The sequence below is a fragment of the Sus scrofa genome, chromosome 5 (genome assembly GCF_054392235.1).
Source record: "Sus scrofa isolate SSC_HxYL_T2T_F1_AM1 chromosome 5, Sscrofa_HxYL_maternal_Yorkshire_Landrace_v2.0, whole genome shotgun sequence".
In the NCBI taxonomy this organism is placed as follows: domain Eukaryota; kingdom Metazoa; phylum Chordata; class Mammalia; order Artiodactyla; family Suidae; genus Sus; species Sus scrofa.
The window spans coordinates 106,117,725-106,136,158 of NC_139387.1; the positions used below are offsets into that span (position 1 = coordinate 106,117,725).

The 18,434-nt window shown below is 39.4% G+C and overlaps 1 protein-coding gene across 50 annotated transcripts in view; it reads right to left on the reverse strand.

Moving 5' to 3' along the window:
• TMTC2 (transmembrane O-mannosyltransferase targeting cadherins 2) overlaps positions 1–18,434 on the reverse strand; it is a 949,512-nt gene that overhangs the window by 738,829 nt on the left and 192,249 nt on the right. For all 50 annotated transcript variants that reach the window (XR_014804529.1, XR_014804552.1, XR_014804560.1 and 47 more), the window contains exon 3: positions 7,042–7,870. Coding sequence is in view for 1 of the 50 variants with exons in the window: in XM_021093031.2 (XP_020948690.2) it covers positions 7,042–7,870 (829 nt within the window). In the remaining 49 variants the exon portion in view is untranslated. The remainder of the gene's footprint in view (positions 1–7,041; positions 7,871–18,434) is intronic.

An 18,434-nucleotide genomic window follows, 5' to 3' on the forward strand; every position in this document is an offset into this window, starting at 1 on the left:
CCTGCTTCATCCGTAACACACCACAGAATCATTTTCACTGAGTCTGTTACGGGCCGGTATTTTTTCCTACACAACTGTACTTGTAGGTGTTAGAGCTGGACATGAAGAAAAGATTTATGTTTCACTCCATTCTTAGAGGCAAGGAAACCACCTGCTTTTGAACTACTGTGACTTATTCTGTCTCAACTGAGAAACTAAACAGTGGATTTTCACAAGAATCAAATGTTTAACAGGGACCTTGACAATTCAGCATATTGACTTCTTTAACTGTTGGTTGAGCCAATGAAACATACTCGTTTTATTCTTGTCAGCCCCATTCTTTTATACATATTTTTTCTACTCAAAAGAGAAGAGACAAACTGAGAGAAGCACAGAATTTCTTTACCGTAGAGAAGCCAGATTCCACTTTGTTTAATTTTTCTCTCCATCAGCCTTTTTGGGGGGCCTTTTAGCTCAATATCTCCTATCACATTTCTCTGTTAAAAACAAAATCTGGGAGTTCCCATGGTGGCACAGTGGAAACGAATCCGACTTGGAACCACGAGGTTGTGGGTTTGATCCTTGTCCTTGCTCAGTGGGTTAAGGATCCAGTGTTGCCGAGAGCTGTGGTGGAGGTCGCAGACACAGCTTGGATCTGATGTTGCTGTGGCTGTGGTGTAGGCTGGCAGCTATAGCTTGATTGGACCCCTAGCCTGGTAACCTCCATAAGCAAAAAAAAAAAAAAAATCTGTGTTTTACAGCTTTTTAACTCAGGCCAGCCAGTCTTATAAAACATTAGCCTGGTTTTCCTTCCTGACTCAACTGCTAAATTGTATTTTTTATATAAATATGACTCTCTTTTGAAATGTTTTCATCTTGCTTCAGAAGTAACATGACAAATTATCTAAGAAATACAATAAAATTTATTACACAATTTCAAAGCTAGCTGGTTAATTGCAATACCCCATAGTTAAAGAATACAGTCAATGAGATGTGATCAAAAATTCAGACCATAAAATCCACAAGGAATTAGTCAAGTTTCACATGACTGAGGTTTAAATTTCACTGAAATGTTGAATTGTTTCCTGCATCAAATGATATGCCTTCAACATAGCTGTTTCTTGAACGCTGCAACCACGTGAAGTTAAAATAGAACTATCAATTGTCCAGAAATCCAGGAAAAAAGAAAAACTCTCAAACGTTGCATGGCTGAAAGAACTACTTACTGTCTGCTGTTCTGTATCTAAACGGGCAATACTTGTCGTTTGCATAAGGAGGGGCTGAAGATGGAAGGTGTCAGTAATCGCCTTTGGAGTTTCAAACATGAGCATCACCACACATACACCTTTATATCTACCCATTCACACAGACATTAGAAACAGACTTTAAAATAAACATTACCTTGGGAAATCTTCCTAGGACAAACCCTGCCTAACTGTTCCTAATTATTTTAAGAAACTATTTCCAAACGATTAAAAGTCACAGTCATATACTCTCTAAAGCAAACTGATAGTTAATACACCTACCCTTCTAAAGAGCTGAGTTGATCGTTAATGTATAACTTGAAAAAAAGAGTAAATGCCTTTTAGTAAACCAGATATCTTGCCTACATGTTATCATTCTTTTTTATGTATATGTGCTCACCGATCTGTTTATCTATAACTTTGTTAGTCTATGCCTTTGACCTTAACTAATAAGGAAATCAGTGAGTAGGTGGTTGTAGGGAAGACTGGTGATGAGCTTGAGATGCAGACAAATCATCCAGGTGGAGAGAAATTCCATGTAGACATAAAGTCACGGAGAAAATAACTTAGAAATTCAAGGACACATGAATCGACCCTGTCCTATAAACCAGGCAGAGCTCTAGACTCTATAAAGAAAGGAAAATGAAGGCAGTCTTTGGACAGAAACTTGAAGAATAAATCAATTTTGGGAGGAGGCAAAACCACACAAAAGAGAGCTGTGGAAAATGAGAAAAAGACAGTCAAAATTGTGTTGCACACCTTGAAAGCCACAGCGGCAGAAGTCAATGATGCCAAATTCTCCAAGAGCCAAAGACACATGGGTATTTAGATGAGGCTAGAGGCCAAGAAGAAAAGTGATCATACATTTAACCACTTTGTAATGAATTAAGAAAAGCATTTTGCAAGCAAATACTAATCAATATAGTTCTACAGAACATGGTATTTTTTAAACACACACTTAAAAAAAAAAAATCCCTTTCAACTCTTATGTGGCTTGCTCATTAAAGCGATCATTAGAGAAAATTTCCTCCTTCTTAAGCACAAAAACACGAAGAGTCATTATGAAATTAGCAAACTATAGTAATCAACTATGTCTATTATTTTCCTGACATTATCAACACGAAGAGTCATTGTGAAATTAGCAAACTATAGCAACCAACTATGTCTAGTATTTTCCTGACGTTATCAACCACATGCTGAGATAGGACTTTCGGTTTATGTAGTCCAAATCAGCAATCATTTCTCCTTCCGTTACCTATATTTAATCTATAAATTAGCAACACAGTCACTGTGACAGGATCTACCCTTCATCATTTGCATCCAATCAGTTAATGACTGGCAGCTGTCTGCAGGACCCGTTCCTAAAGGCAGCAGCTTTCATGCATAGTGCTTCATGTGGCTTAAAATCATATTCTGTTAAAGTACTCCAAAATTTGCAAAGGCTTCCCAAAGAGGAGGGAAAAACGAACTTAATAGAATAACTGTAATCTCAGAAAGTCTAGCTTTAAAAGGTTTTCATTTTTATTTTTTCAGAGCCGCACTTGCTGCACATGGAAGTTCCCAGGCTAGAGGTCAAATTGAAACTACAGCTTCCAGCCTCCGCCACACCCACAGCAATGCCAGATCGAAGCCACGTTTGCGACCTACACCACAGCTCAAGGCAACGCTGGATCCTTAACCCACTGAATGGGGCCAGGGATCAACCCATGTCCTCATGGATACTAGTTGGGTTTGTTTCCACTATACCACAACAGGAACTCCCAAGGGTTTTTAATCTTTTTTCTAGGATCAAATAACATTACAGACTAAGAAAAATCTACCTTAAGGAAGATGACTACCAATCTCCTAATTACTAAGGAAGGAACTGTAGCCAGAACTATATCATTAGCATGTAAATAAAAAAAAATAAGAAATCTGGATTTTAAAAGTTCTGCCTTGTATCCACACGGAAGTACAAGTCATAGAAGGCAGTCATGGAGGGCACAACACTCTCAACGCTCTCTCTGCTATCACTGAAAACTCCTCAGGCCCTGGTGTATCAACAGCCTGGTGTGCACTTGCACTTCCTTTACTGCACGTACATCTTATCTCTAAGCAGATTCTATAAACTCTTTAAGGAGAAGGATTATGACTGACATTTTTCCACCAATGGGTTCATTACCGAATACTTTCTACCAGGCACTGTCGTAGTCACTAAACAAATGGACAACTCCCTGGCTTCTTGTGCCATACATTTTAGTGCACACTGATAACACACTCATCCAGGAAACATGAAAACGTGGAAAATATAGTATGCCAAAGGATCCTCAGTGTGAGGGGAGAAACAAATCACGGAAAGAGGAGGGAACACTAGGAAAGGCCGAAGCAGAGGAATCGCTGCAGTTTTGTAAAGGTAGACATTTTCCATGAAGCACCTTCATGATAATGCAACACTGGACCAAAGCAGGTGGAGAAGACAGAGGGGAGACTCCCTCGGGGAGCAAAGACTTATCTTGGAAGCATCAGTGAATGGAAGGCACAGGGCAAACCTTCACTCTGAAATCTGAAGAGACAGGAAAATCCAGTCACACAGAGATAAGATGACCTGGAACAGAACCTGACAGGAACAAGTCCCTGGCAATTTTGAGGAGAGCTGCCGGGAGCTGAATGTGGAAGAGCTTAAGAGAGAGTGAGAAACTCCTGGGGATCATAGTCAGAGACCTCTTCCCTTGGGTGGGTTTTACCTCCAAAGACCCCACCAGGTTCTCACACTTAAGACCCAAGAAACTGGCAAGACACCAGGGAAAAATGAGCCTCTGGCACCGCCAGCTACAGCAAATGTTGAACCTATACCCCACGCAGAGCCAGATTAACCTTAAAACGCACATTAAGCCTGTTTATCTAAGTTCCTCTTACCTGATACATCACGTTTGACGCTCAACAAAACATTAAAAGACATGCTAAAAGGCAAGAAAACAGAAGCACGGAGATCGCCTTAGAGACTTGCTTAAAATCTGCTGAAGGATGATGGCGGCTTGGTCCATGATGGTACCAGTGGAGGTGGTAAAAGGTCATGTCCTGCGTGTCCTTTTGAAGACAGAGGATTTGCTTGATGAAATGATGGAGGGTGAAAAGAAAAAGGGCAAAGCATGGAAGACTCCCAAGCGTTAGTTAGCGCTTTTGAGAAAATGGAGTTGCCATCAACTGACATGGTAAATGCTGTAAGTAACGCAGCTGGCTGGGGTGCAGGTTGGGGAAGGGTTGGTCAGGAATTCGATTTTTCACGTCATAAAGGACGTGTGCTGCTGGTCAGCTGTGTGTCCACTTAACTAACAGTATTTGGAGTACCTAAATACTATAGCACTTCTTAAATATTAGGAAGTAGATAGGGAAATACATCAGAAACAAAAGACATGCTTAATAATTGTTTCCCTGAGTGAATGGATGAATGCGGAAAGGATCAATCAGCTTCACCATGTCACCAAAAGAACTTCAGCAAAATCAGAATCTTAACTGTCAACAGTATGGTAGCTAATGCTGGAGAATATCTAGGAGTTTACAAGATGCTTTTGCCTACACTGGGACAGAGACTGCTCCTTATGCTAGCATCTCAGTATCTCCCCTCCCCTTCCTCTAGAGCAATAAAAGTTGGCTCGGTTCTAGGCTTCTCAGAATAAAGATAAAGTTTCCCAGCCTTCCTTGCGGCTAGGTGTGGCCGATTGTCTGGGAGGAAGTGTGGTGTGGCAGTGCCTGTGATACGCTCTTAGGGAGCATGGGTACACCCACCATGGACCCTTTCTCTCCCTCTTCCTGTTAGCTGAAGTGCTGATGTGATAAAGAGGCATCTTGGACCGCTTGGAGAGGGTGACACCACTAAGATGGCAAGGGAACAAAAGCAAAGGAGCCGGGTTCCAGAAAGCCCATGGCGCCATCTTATCAGCGCTGGACTGCACATGCTCAGATATTACACGAAAGAATAAAGCTTCTATCTTCTTTAAGCCACGGTTACTTTGGCTCTTTGTCACTGCAGTGTAACCTGCAACTTAACCAATGCATAGTAAATCTTTAGAACAACCCCGCTATAAAATTAGGATGCTGGAGTTTTTCTTTTAATTCCTTACCATGTACCTCTTGTAAACAGCAGGAAAAGAACCTGGCAACAGGGCCTTGCTTTATATACCTACACACAGCAGTAAAGGAAAACCACTGAAGAGCATTCTGTGAGAACTGATTGCAATAATTTTACAGGAAGATGTGGGTTCAGGCATATGCAATAAACTGTTCAGTACTCACGACCTACAAAAATTGTATGGTAAAAATTTTTCCATGAGAATTGAGGAACTGGTATACTATGTACTAGCTCAATTTTAATGTTTCTATTCCCATTAAAATCTCTACAATCTATTCAGCATAATAAGTACCAACAATTAGTCCCTTGGCTTAAAGAAATGTGTAGTTGCTCACTGAACACTTGTCTTCATTGGTAGTCAGAGAGGGATGCCAGAGCTGTTTCTGGGGCATCTAGATCTTTGGCTACACATTTTGATATATATCACAGGCCATTCCATTCATTAGGAAGAGTTTCACACATTCAGTATTTGAATGTGGGGAAACGTAGAAAAAGCCCAGTTCAAATGCTATGCAAGCAGCCATAATTTGAAAGATAAGTCACTAAAGTAGCTTATGAAGACCAAGACTCTGGCACTATTACTATGATATATTTCTGTACTTAAAATGTACACTTACTTTCATTCAACTGTTCTCTAGCTTCTACCATCATTCCATTGCCTAAACCAGAAAAAAAATCGCTGTGAACAGCGTTTGACGACTCATTTATGGTTTCAAGGCTACTTTCTACTCTAGCAATAGATTCTGGGATTTGCTAAAACAATTTTCTCAATCCAAAGTGATAATGAAAAATATGCTCAATATTCTCACTGTGGAGTGAAAGGTTTATTTCCCTCAGTGACTTCAGGACTCTCAAAGAAGAATGTGCTAACCGCTTGGCAAATACAGATGACTGCAACTCTGCAAAGCTCAGGGTGACTCACACTTGCACGAGCACACACTGACACCTACAGACACAATGCCAAGAGTCAGAGGTAGCCTTGCCTCTGGCACATCTTCTGCAGATGTCAGGGTACGTCTCGTGGTGTTTCCTCAAGCAACTCTTGGAAAACAGAAGTGCTGAAGGATGCTTAAGCGGGATAACCTGACTTCTATTATGACATGATGAAAAGAGATGATGAATATATCACTATACTAAAATGGAAACCAAACCTTTTGCTAAATTCTTAAGAGAGTCAATATTTTTATACAACAGGAGGGAGCTCTAATGCCTCTGGACAAATGTAATCAGGACCACAGGAAAACACTTCCCTATTCCAAATGTGGAATTTTGATGTCTCTAAAATGGTTGGACTGCTCCTCTCTTACAAAAATAAAATAAAAAGATATAAGTATTGCATCAAAGAACCTCTTCTTGCTAAACACTGTTTTTCTGTTTGTTTTTTTATATTATAGTTGATTTACAAAGTTCTGTCAATTTCAGCTGTAATGCAAAGTGACCCAGTTATACATATATATACACACACACGCACACACACACATTCTTTTGCTCATAGTATCTTCCATCGTGCTCCATCGCAAGTGATTGGATGTAGTTCCCTGTGCCACACAGCAGGACCTCATTGCTTATTCACTCCAAATGCATTAAGTGTGCATCTACTGGGAGTTTGGGGTTAGGAGATCCAAACACAGTGTTTTAAGGCAAGAAGGAAAGACACAAAAAGGCAGAAAGAGTAAACTGTCCCGGCAAAAGCATAAAAGAAAATATTACCTTTGGCTGGGTTTACTTTTATCCCTGACCTATACAGCATTTCCTCATTCTGCCAGTCTCCGTTCCTGATTGCCGTCTTGAGTCCATAGAAAACAATTAACGTAGCTGTGGCATAAAAAATCAAGCTCTTGAGAAACCGCTTTTGGACTTTGACATAAAGGGCTCTGGCACCCACGGTAATGAGGAGGCAGAAGCCCATACTAGGAATATACAATACTCGCTCTGCAATGACAAAGCCAACATAGAAAAACAGGTTCGTGGCAGGAACAAAAGGTATTATTAGCAAAGACAAAGACAGAACAACAATGTTCTCGGTAGAAGGAAGCTGGGTTCTCTGTGATGCAGTATTTTTAATGCCATTTTCTACTTTGGATGCAAAGCTGGGCTTAATCTCTGAGTTCCGGTACTCCGCATCCGAAAGGCAGCTATGTCCATTTGCATTCTGCTTGCCATTTGCTGCAAATTTCCCATTGCATTCTCGGTCTCCTCTTGGGCTCTTCAAACCGTAGTAGGCGAGGAGGAGGAGTCCAGCATAGAAGGCCACCGTGTGGAGGTTTCTCCAATCACAGACCGTCTTGAGCAGAGGCACGGCATCCATGGACCAATCAAAACTGAGAGTGTCCGGGCAGAGCAACAGCCAAAGGTTCTTGGTTGGCAGGTACAAGAAGGTGAGGGTGCGAGCCAAGAGGCTATCCGAATCGGCGGCGGGGTTGTCAGAGTTGGAGAAGCTTGGTGGTTTGTTTCCCATCCAGTATAAACGGGCACCCAAAAGGGAGGTGCCCCAAAACGTTAACAAACTAATGCTGAGAAAAAGAGACAAGTTCTTCCTCTGAAACCAAAAGAGAGGGGGGGAAAAAATTAAGATCATCATCGATACAGCATGGGAACACTTAACATCGCGAGATGAAAAATATCTTTACATGGAGCATTCAAAACACAGCATTCTGTGCCAAGTACACGACGTCATTTCCATCTCCTTTCAACATGCTTACGGATGTTTTTTTGTTTTTTTTTGTTTTGTTTTGTTTTGTCTTTTTGCTATTTCTAGGGCCCCTCCCGCGGCATATGGAGGTTCCCAGGCTAGGGGTCCAATCGGAACTGCAGCCACCGGCCTACGCCAGAGCCACAGCAACGCAGGATCTGAGCCGCGTCTGCAACCTACACCACAGCTCACGGCAATGCCGGATCGTTAACCCACTGAGCAAGGGCAGGGATCGAACCCGCAACCTCATGGTTCCTAGTCGGATTCGTTAACCACTGCGCCACGACGGGAACTCCCTTACGGATGTTTTAAGCTTAAAAAGATTGACTATGGAATCCTACTCCATACATAACTTTTTCCTTGTCTTTTTTTTCTTGTCTTTTTTTCGGGCCACCCCGCAGCTAAGGGAAGTTCCTAAGCTAGGGGTGGAGTTGAAGCCGCTGCTGCCGGCCTATGCCACAGCCACAGCGACGCCAGATCCAAGCCACATCTTCCACCCACCCCTCAACCTGCCAGGGCAACACGGGATCTTTAACCACCTGAGCTAGACCAGGGAAGGAACCCACATCCTCAAGGACGCTATGTTGGAAAAGCCCCAACAGGAACTCCCCTACATAAATTTTGATGAGTAACATTTTTTCATGCTCCTCTCTAAAATACCAGTACCCAAAGCTTCCACTTCCTAACCTCTGCAAAACGGGTTTACACGTCCCCCGCAGCACTGGTGTCAGGTGAAAATGGGACCACAGTGTGGGAGTACTTAGCACTGTATATGGGATGGTGTAGACATCTAATAAATGTCTTCCTTCACTTTATAGTTTAGATTCTGGGGAACACAAAGAGCAGGTCTGCTAAAAAATGCTCGGTGGCTCAAAGGGGAAATAGCATTTGGCTACAGGTATCCCCTGCTTTTCCAAAGTTCACTTTACGCCACCTTGATTTTACCAAAGACCTAAATTAGTACTTTTCCTCAGCAAAAACAACAACAAAAAGCAAAGAGGATTTTCACTTCTACAAAAATAGATGAAAACTGAAAACAGGATCCGCATTTGCTTTTGCAGGGAGCCATCTGCAGAGGCAGGGTGAAGCCCAAGCAGGGAGAGTGGCACCGCCAAGCGCCTTCATCGGCAGCAACACTAGGCATCAAGTCGCCACAGCTTTAAACTGTGTGTGAGCATCTGCACTTTATCTGCATTTATTTTGTGCATCCGTTAGCAGCATGTGTCCTAAGGTAACGGCTTCTTTGCTTTATGCCATGTCAACTCACAAAGCTTTCACAGCAACAACCTACTTTTGGATAGAGGATGTCTACAATGGCCCCCTTGCAGAACTTATAAAACAGGATTTCCTCTGCGACTCTGCATCCTCAGTGACAGTAAACCTTTAATAACAGCGCTCATGAATCCTCATATTTTCCTATCAATGATAATTTTTTTTTAAATAAAACGACTTAAATAATGGACTTCATTATTTTAGGAGAAAGACAGAAAACTGTGAGAGGAAGGCCAAAGGGCATCCCTGTTAATGAGAAATTTCTGGCAAACTCTTTCAACCCGAGTAAGAATTTAGGGACCTCAATTAATTTAAGTCCTGAAGAGGCAGTGGGGGAGGGGGAAGGATGGACACCACATTCCATCTTTAACGACTCACTGGAAAGGTGGCCTCTTACTGCACCGCACATTCTGGCACCATAGAGAACGGTCTTCCTCAAACACATTCAGAAAGGTGCTTAGAACCATACAAAGAACATGACAAGCACTTAGTTTCAAAAATCATCCATAGTAGGCAACAAAAGTAAACATAAAAACTGGAACTACATCAAACTAAAAAGCTTCTGCACAGCAAAGGAAACTAACAAAATATTTGTAAGTCATGTATCTGGTAAAGGGTTAATATACAAAATATATAAAGAACTCATACAACTTAATAAAACAACAACAACAACAATCTATTCAAAAAATGAGCAGAAGAGCTGAACAGGCATTTTTCCAGAGAAGCTAGACAGATGGCCAACAGGTATGTGAACAAGTACACAGCATCAGAATCCTCAGGGAAATGCAAATCCAAACCATAATGAGAAATCGCCTCACACCTGTCAGGATGGCTCTCACGAAAAAGACAAGTCATGGCAAATGTTGGCAAGAAAGGGAAGGAAAAAGGACCCCTTTGGCACTGTTGGTGAGAATATAAATTGTGGAGTACGATGGGAAGCAGTGCGGAGGTTCCTCGAAAACCTAATAATAGAACTACCGTAGACCCCATAGTTCTACTTCTGGGCATTGGTCAAAGAAAACAAAGTCACTAACTTGAAAGACACCTGCACCCCCATGTTCACTGTTCACGGCAGCTTTACAAGAGCCGAGACATAGAAACAACCTAAGTGTCCATCAAGAGACGGATGAGTGGATAAAGAAAATGTGCTATGTGTGTATGCTGGAATATTATTCAACCATAAAAAAGAAAATCCTGCCATTTGCAACAACACAGATGGAACCTGAAAGCAAGACACTAAGTGAAACAATTAAGACAGAGAAGGACAAACACTGTAGGATCTCCCGTATAGGCGGAACCTTGAAAAAACAAAATAAAACAAACAAAAAAATGAAAACAGCCACTGAACTCAGAGATAAAGAGAACAGACTAGTGGTTGCCAGAAGCAGAAGTTGGAGGGATGGACAAAATGGGTAATGGGATAAATGTGGTGAAAAGGTATAAAGGCTCAGTTTTAAGATAAATGCGTCCTGGGGATAAAATGCACAGCTTGGTGACTGTAGTTAACAATATTGTGCTGCAAGTTTGAAAGTTGCTGAGAGCAGATCTTAAATGTTATTACAGGAAAAAAAAACAGCACTGTTTGTGTTTGTGGTGATGGATATTAACTAACCTTAATGTGGTATTCATTTTGTAATATAATATAAATGCATATCAAATCATTATGCAGTATATCTAAAACTAATTTTAGTGCTAAACATCAATTATGCCTCAGAAGAAAGAAAAGAAAAGAATAGAAAAGAACCCTAGTCTGCAAAGCAACGTAACTTCTATTAAAACAATGGCTGCATTAAACTTCCATTGGGCTCTGCTCCTCTGACCCTCTCTCATTCATCCCACCTCTACTAATTTCTGGAAACCACAGATCTCATTCTGGATTATCTGCTCTATCTCTGCTCTGAACCTAATCATCTCAGCAAGGGTCATGATTCGTATAATTATTAGTAAATACTAATGACACCACCCCGACTTCCCTTCATCTCCACCCTCACAGACCTCTTAGGTACTTCAAACTCAAAAACACGCTCCCAAGAGAAATTGTTCATTAATATCAGATCACAGTAACACTAAATTCACAGCAGTAACTGCCTCCGTGTTTTAAAAACGTGTGTGGTAGTTTTCCGCTCAAAATCCACTCTCGTAATGCTATGTGGAATTTTTAATGGTCGGGGGGAAGGAACGTGTTCATGCATCACCAATCTTTAAATTTCAGGTGTCCTAGCAAAATGCAACGTTTGAAGATTCATTATCATCAAAGTGTAACTTTTGCAAACTATTTCTTTGCTCCTCTGAAATTCTACCCAGCAAAAGTCCTACAATTTCTTGACTGTAGAACAACAACAACAACAACAAAAAACCCCACAAAAATCATACATTAAAAGTTGTAGTAACTTGCGGGATCAATCACCTAAGTTAGTGTTTGAGATTACATAAGAGAAACATCATCCTGTGACAAAAACAAATGAGGTGAAGCATCAAGGTATTGCAAAGAAGGCAGATCCTGGAAATCAATTCAATTATGAATTTGCACCAAAGGTCCATTTTGTCATGAAAGTGTTTACTAACTGTTCTAAGTGTAACTAGGGCCATTCTATTACAGTATCTTCTGGTGGGGGAAGCAGAGAGGAGGAGAGGAAGGAAGAGGGCATAAATTAGAAAAACAGCTGTAATCAGGCAAGAGAAACAAGGAGTTAAGAGAACCACGGGGAGAGGAAATGGAATTGCTTTCTTTGCTGGTCGTGAAACTCCAGAAGAAGTCAGCCTTAATGATTACATAATTCTATATTATTCCTAAAATAGACATGTCAGAAGGCAAAACTATTTTATTCATTAATTTTTAATAAAAGCATCATCATATTAAATTTTAATCAGCTGTCATCAAAATCAAACATTAAGATTAAAGATACGATCAAATGATTCTAGTTTTAATCATGCTGGAAGAATATTTAAATACACTGAGCTCCAAAGTACAGATGTAATGAGAACTATTCAACAATAAATATTACAGAAGGCTAAGTGCTGAGAAAATGCTGAAAATGTAAAAGCATTATAATAAATGCCAGCATTAATTTATGAAGCACTTTTCAAACATTTTCAAACATTTTCATATACAGTCTCCAATATAAACAACTGATAAAATAACTACGATCAAGAGACACTAAGGTTCTGAAGAAACAGACACTAAAGATACACTCTCATACACTAATTCTACCTTAATGGTAAATTCTGCCAGTGCTAAATAAATGACATTATTAAAGGAAAACTGAGCTGACAGGTAAAATAAAATGGATGTTAAAATGCTTAAAGCAGAAGAGTTACTAAGGCCTTCCGATGGGCTCCTGTATAAAAAAGCAGTAGCCAAGGTGTGAAATCGCAACTTTCAAATCTCTTTAATGCCCCCTCATAGATTTAGTTCAAAATTATCACCTATAAAAATGAGATCCTGATAAAACCCAAGATCTCCTCTTATTTCACATTCACTATTCCTGTGGAGATGACTTTAAAAAATAAGGTGTTAAAAAAAAAAGGTATTGGAAAGGTTTTATTTATTAATTTTAGTCCCTAGGCTCTGATGTGTGGATTATAGGAAATTAACAAATTTTTACTGAGCTACAACTAGGAGCCCAATGGCCATACGAGTAGCCTCAGTATTTCTGTATTTTTGGTTCTTGGCTTGGTGCAGCAAATTGATTTAACACAAGTGTTTTCAAGATAAAGCATTGGAGTTCTGATGAATTGCCACCATAGACTTGAAAGTCAAAACTAGTAAAAACCACACAAAGATGACATTCCAAAAATCTGGGGAATTTAAACTTGATCTGAGTATAACTTTGACTGGAAGCACTGGAAAAAGATAGCAATTAAAGAGCAAAAACATACATCAGTTCATTCAACAGATCATCTGCTGTTTTACGTGGCAGACACTCTTGTACTGTGTCCTAGACACACACCTGTAAGAAGAAGTGAGAGCCTATGTCTGCTCGGAGCTTTGTGTGTTCTATGCTGCCTAGAAAAACACTTTGGAAGGAGAGGATTCTCCTTTTTAGCATCTTAAATGATAGTGTTCAAATCTAAAGAACTAGTAGTTATCAATTGTGAGCTTTCAAAAATAAGGATGCCCTGGTCTGACCGACGTTTCCATTGGAGAGTCTAACGTAGCAAAGGTTGAGGGTCATGGCGGATTCGCACGAGTCAAAGTCTTATGATTGGTGCTAAAAATCCTGTTGGCCTCTGGGTCTCGTTTCACAGAGCTTACGGCATATTTTCCTCACTCTAAATGGATACACAGTAATGAAATAGGAATAATGCTTTCTTTCAGGCTCTGGGACAAACTGAATTCTTAGCATAATAAATGAACGACATAAAGGTCAGGCTACAAAGGAATTGAGATCTTTGGAATAAGCAGACTTTGGAGTTGAAATATTCAAGTCTTGTTACAATAGATATAAGAGGGAGGGTTTCTTCCCAGAAAAAAAAAAAAAAAATGAGTCTTCTACGTAACAACCACAAAGGGTAAATAATCCTAAAGAAATACAGATTTTAAAGTACAGACATGAAATTCAGAGAAAGGACAAGAAGTGTTTGAAAAGACACTCAATCTCATTCATTAATAAAAATGAAAGTCCAAGTGAAAAGAATGTATTTCAAATGACTCTACGTGAAAAAGAATTAGATATAGAAGTCAGTGAAATTGGGTTGATAAGAAAACTACTGTACATTGGAAAATATAAATTGTACAGTTTGGGTGGGAAATTTGGAAATATTTAGGAAAATTAATAATTTGAATAGCCTAATATTTGGTAAAATGGATGTAGTTACATACTCTCTAACAAAACCTCTTTTAGATCTAAATACAATATCATCCAATGCAGTATTGTTTACAAAAGCAAAAATAAGGAAACAGCTAAAAATTTCAATAGAGCAATATGAAAATAAATCAAGGAGTGACCAGACGATCTAATCTGTAAGTAAAAAAAAAGGAAAATCAAAAAAAAAAAAGGAAAATCATATAACTCATATAAACTCTATATAATATATACAGATAATATATATATGCATACATGTATATCAACATGAAAAATGTTATATAGCAAGATAAATCAAATTATTAAATAGTAACATGACTAGTGAAAAATTATTTTGCAAAATATTGGCCATTCAGGAAAAAATACCTCCTAAAGTTTTTTGTTTATTTAATTAATTAATTTATTTATTTATGCCTTTTCTAGGGCTGCTCCCGAGGCATATGGAGGTTCCCAGGCTAGGGGTCTAATCAGAGCTTGTAGCTGGCCTACACCACAGCCACAGCAACTCAGGATCTGAGCCGCATCTGCGGCCAACACCACAGCTCAAGGCAATGCCGGATCCTTAACCTGCTGAGCAAGGCCAGGGATCAAACCTGCAACCTCATGGTTCCTAGTCAGATTTGTTCACCACTGTGCCACGATGGGAACTCTAGAAATAATTGCACTAAACATTTGATGATGAAATCTCTGGGGTGGGACAGGGCAGGAAGATGGATTGATGGATAAGAGACAGGTGGCTTGAAACTTCTGAGTAGTTACTATTTATTCACAGACCCCTCACCCCCAAGGGCACTGTAAAAACTGAAAAGGTTTAACAATCTAACATGTCTAAACTTCTATTTCTTGGGTTTAAAAAAAAAATTTTTTAGATATACACATAATGTTAACAAATCTAAATTCTGGTTACAGGGAGTTCCCGCTGTGGTGCAGGAGAAATGAATCCAACTTGTATTAATGAGAATGCGGGTTCGATCCCTGGTCTTGCTCAGTGGGTCAGGGAACTGGCATTGCTGTGAGCTGTGGTGTAGGTTGCAGACATCACTCGGTTCCCTTGTTGCTGTGGCTGTGGCTCTGAGTAGGCCAGCAGCTCTGATTCAATCCATAACCTGGGAACTTGCATGTGTCTCAGGTGCGGCCCTTAAAAGGCAAAAAAAAAAAATTTTTTTTCTGGTTATAAGCACTTAAGTATCCGATGTGTCCGTTTCTATTAATCTTCTATATTTAGTATTTACTATAGCTATTATTTTATAATTAAGTTTCTTAATTAAACATAAGTTTCCATGTCCCCATTCAATCTGCCTATAATTATTTTGTAAACCTCACCTTAATCTTGCTACAAAATCTTAATTTTATAATGCACCCTACTTGAGAAACAAAATTATGAAAATATTACCCCTTTTATATCTGGAGTAAAGTAATGACACATCTTTGGATCCAGAGAAGTTAACACACACTCTGAGGTTTGTAGGTGTTCAAATAAATTTTTTTCTACAGCTGCACCTGTGACATATGGGCATTCCCAGGCTAGGGGTTGAATCAGAGCCTACAGCTGGTGCCTGTGCCACAGCCATGGCAATACCAGATCTGAGCCACATCTGTGCCCTATGCCACAGCTTGCAGCAGCACTGGCTCCTTAACCCAGTGAGAGCAGCCAAGGAATGAACCCACATCCTCATGGAGACTATGCAGGTTCTTAACCCATGAGCCACACTGGGAACTCCCTAAACAAGTTATTCTTAAACTAACTCTGACCTTCAAACCAAAAGTCTGTTTATATTTACCATCTTACACACTGTGAATATTGTCATGATGAATCCTCACTCCCAATCCCTTATGAAGGCTCATAAATTAAACAATATTGCACAACTCCAAGGCCACTGAAAAACAGCTCTGCTGTCATCTTACACAGAAGCGTGGCCTTGTCACCTTTATAGCGTTACAATTTTGTCTGTATCCAGTTCTGGGGAAACATTTTCTGGACTACAACTTCATTCTAAAAGTAGAGATGGGAAAATCACTGCATCCCCCCAAAACTCTTATCAGTCACCCTTTATGTCAATTTCTGGACTACAACTTCATTCTAAAAGTAGAGATGGGAAAATCACTGCATCCCCCCCAAAAATTCTTATCAGTCACCTTTTATGTCAATTATTGAAAGGACAGGGTTCTGTCATGGTTTAATTAACTTTTTTATTTACAAGATGATATAAATCTGCTTTAATAAAGTCTAATTTCTCCAAAAGTTCAAATATGTTCCCTTTTTTAAAACTTATACCTTAATTCAAAAAAGGGAAATCAGCTCTAATCTCCATTTTATTTTTTTTAAATTACACATTTCTTTCTTTTTTTCTGACCACTTCCACAGCACATGGAAGTTCCTGGACCAGGAACCCTTGCTACAGCAGGACCATAAGCCACCGCAGTGACAATGCAGATCCCAAATTCACTGCACCACAAGAAAACTCCAAAAAATTATATACTTTTAATCACAAAATTTTAGAGGGATTTTTTCTGGAATTGTCAAACATAGGAAATCATGGGATGGAAACCAACTCATGAATACAGAGCTCATGGTTGGCAATTTTATCTCTAGTCTTGGGATTACAAAAACGGAATAAAAGAATGTAGCTACAGCTTAATAAGCAAACAATGAGAAATTTATCATAAAACATCACAATCTTTCCCACTCATCACCTGAAATATGAAGGCAAAGCTGAGGAGAAGACCCTGCCATATTAATTCGGGGAGCTCTCTTAGTAAAAGTCCTGTAAAGATTTTCTTCTCTGGTGAGTCTTGGATTAAAGAGAAAAGCAAAAATTAACTACAACAGCTCTCCCCGCTATTATTCAAGGAGAGCTGCCATTCATCATGGCAACCTCAATACTGTCTCCTGATCTCAGATTTTGTAAGACATCAAGGAAACTGAAGGGGATTATTTTAGACTCAGTGAAAGAAAAATGTAAACATTCCGCTTGAGAGCATTAAAACCATCAGGAGACTCACTTTTTGGCAAACTAATGAAAACAAATTACTTAAGCATAAGGCTCATTTAATTCCAAATTAAGCCCTTGGCAATGACAGTAAAGTTGTAATAATAACGGAGATAAAAATCAGCATCTGAAAGTTATAGGAATAACTGAGAAAAAAGGCCATCCAGACATAACAAAATCAAGCATCCTCCATTTGTGTCCACCACTCATCACTGAAGTCATAGGCTTCTCTTCTATCAATAGCGTCAGATTTCTCCTCATTGTCCTCCTTTCTGAAAAGTTCGCACTGGAGACTCACCCCAAAACAGGAATATAAAAGCAGAGTTCTCTGATTATGTGTGCATGGTTAAAAGTATATTGAGACATGTTTTTCTAGAACATAGTCACGTGATAAAGTTTTGCCATAATCAATGTTGTCAGGGTTTTTGTTTCCTTTCAAAGGAAAAATAACTCTCCTTATTAATCATTACCCTCTACACAACATTAGAATCTTTTTTCTGGACCAACTAACAACCAAAGGAATTTTAATGTCTGTACTTTAAAACCTAGAAAGAGGTTCAGTGGATGGTCATATTCAGTCAACATGAGGAAAGAACTTAAAGATTCAGGGGGAAAAAGTGTGCTACTATACACAGCAGCCAAGACATGGAAACACCCTAAATGTCCATCGACAGAGGAGTGGATCAAGAAGATATGGTACATATACACAATGGAATATTACTCAGCCATTAAAAGGACAGAAATAATGGCATCTGCAGCAACATGGATGGACCCAGAAATTATCGTGCTAAGTGAAGTTAGTCAGCCAATGAGACACAAACATCAAATGCTGTCACTTACGTATGGAATCTAAAAAAGGACACAATGAACTTCTTTGCAGAACAGATACTGACTCATGGACTTTGAAAAACTTAGGGTTTCCAAAGGAGACAGGTTGGGGGGTGCAGGGAGGCACTGAGGGTTTGGGGATGGAAATGCCCTAAAATTTGATTGTGATGATTGTTGTACAACTATAGATGTAACAAAATTCATTAAGTAATTTTTTAAAAAGTGTGCTAGTGAGATACTTAACACTTTAGATAAGGAATTTTTCATTTATTCAAGCTGACTGTAAAATATACCATAATACTTTCTAAGTTAAGCTGTCTATCAGAAAGTATTTACATATATCCAGATAAATATTCAGCAGCTTAACAACATCAGTTGTGGACTGAAATACACTGATGAAAAATTGTAGATTTTTTAAGACCAGATTATAAATTACCAAACACGGTTTCCATCAAGGGAGAGTACTGACATATTTCATGTAGCTGATATAATGAATAACACATAATTTGTCCAAAG